At 40.6% G+C, this 7,805-nt stretch overlaps 1 protein-coding gene across 1 annotated transcript in view; it reads left to right on the plus strand.

Annotated features, from left to right (window-relative positions):
• SSH1 (slingshot protein phosphatase 1) overlaps window positions 1-7,195 on the plus strand; it is a 1,301,854-nt gene extending 1,294,659 nt beyond the window's left edge. The window contains exon 15 of the mRNA XM_069619458.1: window positions 1,461-7,195. Within this exon, the coding sequence (XP_069475559.1) occupies window positions 1,461-2,717 (1,257 nt within the window). The 3' untranslated portion in view covers window positions 2,718-7,195. The remainder of the gene's footprint in view (window positions 1-1,460) is intronic.
• The last annotated feature ends 610 nt before the right edge of the window (window positions 7,196-7,805 follow it).

The following is a 7,805-nucleotide window of genomic DNA, read 5'->3' on the forward strand; positions in this document are numbered from 1 at the left end:
ACCGCAACCAGAGTCACCCTGAAGGTCTGGGACGGAGTGCTAAAAGAGTAAAAGATACCCAGAGGCACGGGTCCGCTCTCCCCAATCTTTGACAACCCGCCCTTCACACCGAGTAGACCCCAGGAGCATTTGTAAACTGGAAAAAAGGGGGGGGGGACTGCAAACACTCGGCCAACTGTATGTTGGGGGTCTACCCCGCACCTTTGAGGAATGCAAGAGCGAATTCCACCTATTGGAGTCGGACAGGATCCCCTACCGCCAACTGCGGCACTGGATCACCCACCCCGACACCAAACACAAAGCTGTGCGTGCCATAAGCCTGCTTGAACTAACAATCTGGGAGGGCCTGAGCAAGGGAGGCATCTCGAGACTATACAAACTCTTGAGAGCGGACCTTTTAACCCCCCGCAGACCAGACTTTATGCCCCGATGGGAAGCGGATCTTGGCCTCCAGCTGGATGACTCCAAGTGGTTGGACATTTGGTCCAGAGCCCATTCATCCTCCACATGCATCACAAACAATGAATATGCCTTAAAGTTGATATTCGGGTGGTATTATGCCCCGAACCAGATCCACCACTTTCAGGCATCCATCCCCTCCACCTGCTGGCGAAACTACGGGACACAAGGGACATATTTCCAGATATGGTGGAGCTGCCCCTGGGTCCAGTTATTTTGGGAGTCTCTTGCAGTGACGATTGAAGACATAACAGGGAGTAAACTCTCGTTTTGCCCCAAAACCATGCTGCTGGGGTGTCCAGTGGAGGTGGTCTATTCCAAAACAGGGGTGCGTTCTAAACTTGTAACTCAATTACTCTTGCCAGCACGCATCACCATTGCTCGACGCTGGAATGCCTCGGAGGGCCCGGACATGATTTTTTGGTGAGGAAAGATCTGGGACGTACTGGTGTAGGAGAGAGTGATTGCCGCTAGGGAGGGGAGGCTACACCAATTCCATACTATTTGGTCACTGCTTCTTGAATACGATGACAAATATCCGGCTCTGACCTTTAAGCCCTGCCTAGCCCGACTATATCTAAGTCAAGAAGGAAAGCGATGAGAAGTGCAGGAGGGGAAGATGTGGGCAGAAAAGACTGATGATGGGAAGCAGTCGTGGGGTGGAACAACATGGGTTTATCTGTCTCATAATGTTGCTTACACATGATGATACCATAATGTTTTACTATGCGCCAACTGTTTAATAAAAAAATATGTTAATAAAAAAATATATATCAATTTCTTTAAAGGTAAGTCCTATTGAAAGAGAAATTGCTTAGTTTGTTCATGTCTTGCAGATATACCATATACAAATACAGATTACTGGTTCTGTAGGTTAACACTGGTTGATGAAAGTAGTTGAAGTATCAAATACATTGTTTTGCATGAAGTAAGTGCATGGCCGAGAACAATTCTGTTTTGCCTGTACACTCACTTTGCATTTTCCGTTCTTTCCTTTGCAGAGAGATGCCATATTTGGAATCCTGAGGAAAGTTAAGCCACCTTACCAATCTTGTACAGACTGTATGTATTCTCCAAGTGTGACATCTGACCTCCTCAATCAAAGGGAAATTCTAAATGAAGTTGATGTCCCTTGCACTTCCACAATCTGCACACAGCCTTCGCTTTTATTACGTACCAGTTCATCCTTGTTCGACAATATGCCTCGGAAGCCTCTGAAAGGAGTCTTACCACCCACTGTGAATGACTTGCTACCTCATTCACTTGGGGAAGTGAGTGCAAAAGACCCTCCTATTGCTAAAAGCGTTGCTGATCATCAGGAAGGTGTTCGGGAAACACATAAATCATTGCAAAATTCAACACAAAGTGCATCTGCAGCTACAAATCCTGTTAGGGGGAATTCACAACCTTGTGTGGACGATGACTCGATGTACAAAAGAGATAGTACACAAGCAAAGGATTTGCGGTATGTATTATTCAGCAAAGAATTGGAAAAGCCAACCTCGAATAGTTATTTAATGCAACATCAGGAATCTATCATCCAGCTTCAGAAAGCTGGACTAGTCAGAAAGCACACCAAAGAGCTGGAACGTCTGAAGAGTGACTCGGTGGAAGAAAGGTCCTCCCTAAAAGAAAATGCCACAAACCAAATGGAGAATATCCCAGAGGTTGGTGTAGACCTGGGTGCTCAGCAGGCCATTCCAAGTGTGCCTCGACTGATACTTTCTGGCAGGGAGGCAAGGGGCAGCCTGGAGATCTCCGAGCACATGCACCACTTGGATGGCGTGCTTTATAAAACTTCTACACCTTATCTGTACAGGACCGAGCAGATTAGCAGCTTCTCAAAAGAATTTCTAAAGACAATATGCTACACTCCAGCATCCTCCTCTGTGAGCTCCAACCTGACCCGAAGCTCCAGTAGCGACAGCATCCACAGCGTCCATGGGAAGCCCGGGTTGGTCAAACAGCGTACTCAGGAGTTTGAGACCAGGCTGCGATTAGCAGGGGTAACACTTTCCTCCCCTCTAAAGCGGTCCAATTCACTTGCTAGGCTGGGGAGCTTGACCTTTTCCACCGAGGATATCGCTGGGGATGTGGACATGATGTCTCTGTCCGATCCAAACGATGCCACATTCAAAGACATTTCCTTAAGTCATAAGCCTCATTCGACCCCGAAAAAGAGAGAACCTTTTTTCGGTCCTTTAAACTTTCCTGGCCCAAGAAACTTCAACAACACCTCGAATATCGAAAAAAGCTGATGTTTTTGTTTCATCTGGAGTTTAGTTGTTTGTTGAAAATGTGAGTGTGTTTGTTAAATTTGTACAAGCTGCTGTTGAAGGGTTATCCGGTACATTTCTTGGTTTTATCCCAAAGGACGTTTGAATTGAAAGTCTGTATTAAAGCAAAAGAAATGCCTCACAGCGCTTTCATTGTTGCCTTGCCTGGAAATACTTCTTAGTAATGAAGTTCCCTCGTATTAGTCTGTATTTTGGCACTTAAGTTTTAGCACTTTGGCTTCCTATACTGTCCAATGCACTTCATTTGTGTGTTTGTTTAGTTATTTTGGGATGAATTGAAACGTCTCCTACTTTGACACCCATTGTGTTTATTAAAGAGAGATATTTTGTTACTTTTACTGCCCAAATGGTCCACCCCAATATTATTAAAATCCATATTTGTATATGTACAAAATACTCTTAGGAAAGTGCCATTTAATGCTTTGCACTCTTGAAATAGGATGATGCCCATGGCCATGTGCTTAACTGATAATTGTTTCTCCCACTTAATGGAAGAATGCTGCAGAATGGCGTGGCCTGGCATTGCAGTAACAACATACGCCCTGCTAAGAAGTTAGCTCAATCCTGGCACAAATTCTGTGTAAAAATGTGTTACCAGGTATACATAACCGTATGAAAACATCTGCTGTGCTATTAGTTTGGTATCCTAAAATGAAAATATGGATTACAAAAGACGATAGTATTTCTAGGACAGGGAAAACACAAGCTCAGACATGGGGGATAATTTAGAGTGTTTTGATTTGCGCATGTGAAATGGTGTTTGCAACGTAGCTGCAGTGCTACTAATGTCATTGTACAATCTTAAACCTTATTTGCGCATGCACAAATGTGCTAGAATTCTGCCCGGTCTCCATTGTGGAAAATAAGGCTAGTTCGCTTGCGACGTTATTAAGATAACCATTCAAATTGAAGGCATTTGTCCCGTTAAGATTTGCTCTTGGGCAGCAGCTGTGTTCCATGTTCTTTTTTGTGTGCTGTTGTCACATAAAACACAATTATGTTTGCATTGCACTGACCTACATGAGTCACAGTGAAATATATATACGAGATGCCTAGTGTCTGTATAGTTTAAAAGCATATAGCATATATTCGAAAACTCAGCAAAGGTTTCCCCAAACCTACACTATGAAAACTGTAGCGTCAACCCTAACTTGATGTTTTAACACAATAACATCAGAAAATAGAGCTGTGACAGTGGGTAGCCTGGAGGCGGGGTCGGGGGGCAGGGGGTAGATTACAAATCCAGGGTACGTTTTAAAATGTGCTTGTGATGGCACAAGGGGGCCGGGGAACCCTTTTTTCCAATCAGGCTTTTTTGTTGCAACACATTAGTGATGAAAGTACCTTTGACTTAGTAATGGTGGGTGAAGAGTCAATAGCACATACCTTGCCTGCTGACCGATTATTATGCAGGTGCATATCTGCCATTTGATTGAACACACACTGTATGGTGATTTGAATTTTTTTCAGCTGAAAAAAAAAATACGTTCTCACAAATGATAAATAACCATGTTATTTGTTGGCCCATTTTCTTTCATTCACTAGTAAAACATTGGTATATAAGAACTTTTCAGCCCAAAGTATTGTTCTTTATCTTTCGAGTTATCCAGAAATGGCATACTTCCATATTGTGTTTAGTGGGTTTCTGATTATTTCCAATATAGCCAATATAGTTACGAGAAACACCAATATACACATGTGCAGGCACATGTTGCTCTTTAAACTGCAATTGTTAGTTTCCTGCAGATTCAGAGTCAGAGTCAATTTGCAAAAAGGAATTGTGCATGCACGTCTCAAATTGGCCTTTATCAATGTAAGCTTGCATATTTGCCCCTTGCAGTTCACCAGACTCTCACATTTTGGACACAAAATACACGTCATATTCTTTCGAATATGTAGTGTTACATTGGTACGACTTTGCAAGATTTTTTGGGAGGGAATCATATATTTTTACATTTGTTAATCTCAGTGCATTGTAAATCTCGCAATCTATATATTTTTGATTCACGTTCAATTTGCCTTAATCGATTTCATTATACTGCAGTTTGCAAGTGTTTTAGGTCAACTGTTTACATTGAATTATATATTTGCAAATGAGCAGTAGGAACCTGGCCAGCCTTACTGAAATTGATAATTTATTTTTCTCTGCAGCACATGCTTATCAGTGTCTCTCTATAGATGGTCTGTGAATAATAGTGTTCAACAACTGTCACTATTTACTGTGCTATACGTATTGTGCTATGGGTAGTAACACTGTAAGGACAGAGGCTGCTCTATGATACTATATTTTGTTGAAAGGTTAATACAATGTAAGATTATGTTGTAAACTTGTTAGTGATCCACAATAGTAAAGCATCTTCTGTTCCAGTGGAGAGAGATCTTCTCCCATCTTAAACAAGATTTATTTTAAAATATGCGGATTATCCTATAATTTTTCATAATTATTATATACCTGTAGAGGCGTGGCATTCATCTTTGAATTGGCCCAACCCACGTTTATACCAAGCAGTGATCCTTATAGGTATATCCTAATGTATTTTGTCTGACTGTGAAGTTCACGCAGTCTAAATTCTATTGAAATCGCTCCCGATGTGTGGTTCAAATGGTTAGAAATGATTGAAATTGGGTATAATGGTATCGCAACTTCTTAAAGTCAAAATCCACCATTAGGATCTTTGATCTTTTTTGTTTAATCCTGATGTCCAGCTCTGACACCTAATCTGCAGTACTGAAAAGTTACTTGACTTTTTGTTCCCTGTTGCTTCTCATTTGTGTGTTGCGGGTAGGATAGGTAATTCGTATCTTTTTTCAGGCACATTTTTTGGTAACACTGACATTTCCACCAATTCAATAACATTTTCTCAAATGCATAGGAGAGGAAGTCCTTAAAATGTGTAGGTTCCACATAAAAATAACAATGGCAACTCGAAAGCATGTGAAAGCTTTCACATTGGCAGACATTTTAGAATGTTAAAATTATTTTGAAACGGAATGCTCTTCAGGTGGAACATAATTATGTGGCTTGCCTGTGCAGGTACTTTGTGTTATTCGTGCAGTAGTTAAAAAGTGGAAAAACCAAACTTGAAGTGAATAGTTAACTATTGATATTTTCGGGAACAATGACAGATAGAACGCATATGTTGGTGCATGTTCCTGTTCCATCAGCTTGTTTTGGGTAATGCCTTTCAAAATGAAGTCAAAAGGAGCATATTCTTCATGTTCCAAAGCAGTTATACTTTGTATTCTCAAAATTGATTGCATCCACAGTACTATGGATTTTAATTTTAGCTATGTACGCAAGTTTACTGTAGATTCTCTTGATGTTGACTCACACAGCTAATGGATGCATACAGTTCATACACTTGATAGTTTTAGGGACCTCTCTCTGTGTGTTTTTGGGACAAAAAGAAATCCCCATCTAATTTTGTACAACTTGCCTCAAACATGCACATTTTCTTCTGTCTGGTAAGCAGCCTCCTTTCAGCAGGATCTTCATACTGCTTTCGTTTTGGCAATGGTAGTGCATCCTTACCCCCAGCATTGTGATATCTTGAAACAGCTTTGTCTAAGCATGAATATGAGACTTGTGATACCTGATTTCACTACCACCAAGACCCAGTGCTGGCCAAAGTACATTGAATGCGTTACCTGTGAAAATATCTGTGCTGCTTCCCCATGTACTGTATGTGTCTTTTTACAATTATGTGCCTTAATTGTTTATAAATACTATGTATTTATGCTCCGCTTTTACTGTTCTTTTTTAAATGTTTGCTATAGTGCCACCAGTGACAGTAAAGTTCCAATTTGTGTGTATATCTTATCTATATTTATTGTGCTTGTGCCTAAAAGTAATCTTGATAACTGTGACCGGTAATAGTGGTTGAAAGAAAGTATGCAAGTTTAATTAAGACACAGTGGCCTGTGCACCCACCATCCGTATGGTCAAAATGAGGCATGCACTTTTCCGATAATCATATGGTGCTCTGCAAGTTGAGAAAATGAGACACTGATGTGATCTGGTGCACTGGTTACATTCTCTGGATGGTTCCATGTGCAAATGAGAAAATGCAGTTTTGAAATCTGCACTTCACAAGCAGACGCCTTATTTTGAACTTGTACATTTTTTTGTCTAACTGCAATAGTCGTATACGTTCACCTACTTTTCTGAATATGTACTCAAAGCTGTGTATTTGTGTTCATTGTCTTTGTTATCTTAAAGGTATTTCTTTTCAGTGACGTTTATGTCTTGGGACTAACACTGGCTGAGAACCTAGTCAATAGCTATGTGTTCAGTTTTACTTTAATATTGCAATTCTTTTTTTATTGTATATAAGCAGTAGAAACATGATGCACTTTTTTAATTTAGTAAATTGGTGTATGTTGTAGGATATGTATATGTAATTCTTGTGGAGAAAATAAAGTGGGTTCTTTACAGTTTTGCCTTGCATCAATTTCAGTGGTTTGTGTTTTAGGGAATAAGACTAGCATGTCAGAGAAAGCACACAGTTCATTAATTGTTGGTTCTATATCACCAAAACATCTTTTCACACAAGTAGATATTTATGAGCCGTATGAGAAAGTGGCATGCTCAGACCTGAACTAAACCGGATATCCATCCACTGGGCATTCAAATTGTGAAACTCTGATAGTATTACCGTTTATCATGGTGCAACAAGTCAATCACTACCCTTTTTTTATTATTATTCGGACATGTGGGGAAACAAGACTAGACGCAATTGGTAACACATTTATTTGGAATTTCTCAACAAAGGACTTGATCCGGGTAGGGGTTTTTTCTCGCAACCTAGATATGTGGTTCTAGCAAATTAGCAAGGCTCATTTATATTTCCCTAATCCCCTCCATGTGGTTCGGGTCTGTCTGAGGTCGTCACTTTGTCTGACATGAAGAAATGCAGTTTCTCCTAGGTTTCTTTTCCTGTAAACAGTGAATATGGGCCTTAAAACCTGTCAGGATCCTAAAGCTTTTCTTTTCTGGCAACAGAGATCCCCAGGATATCTCCCCATCTGTTGTGTTTAGGCAGGAATCAT

Source organism: Ambystoma mexicanum, chromosome 10 (assembly GCF_040938575.1).
Source record: "Ambystoma mexicanum isolate Mex_15411 chromosome 10, UKY_AmexF1_1, whole genome shotgun sequence".
Classification (NCBI taxonomy): Eukaryota; Metazoa; Chordata; class Amphibia; order Caudata; family Ambystomatidae; genus Ambystoma; species Ambystoma mexicanum.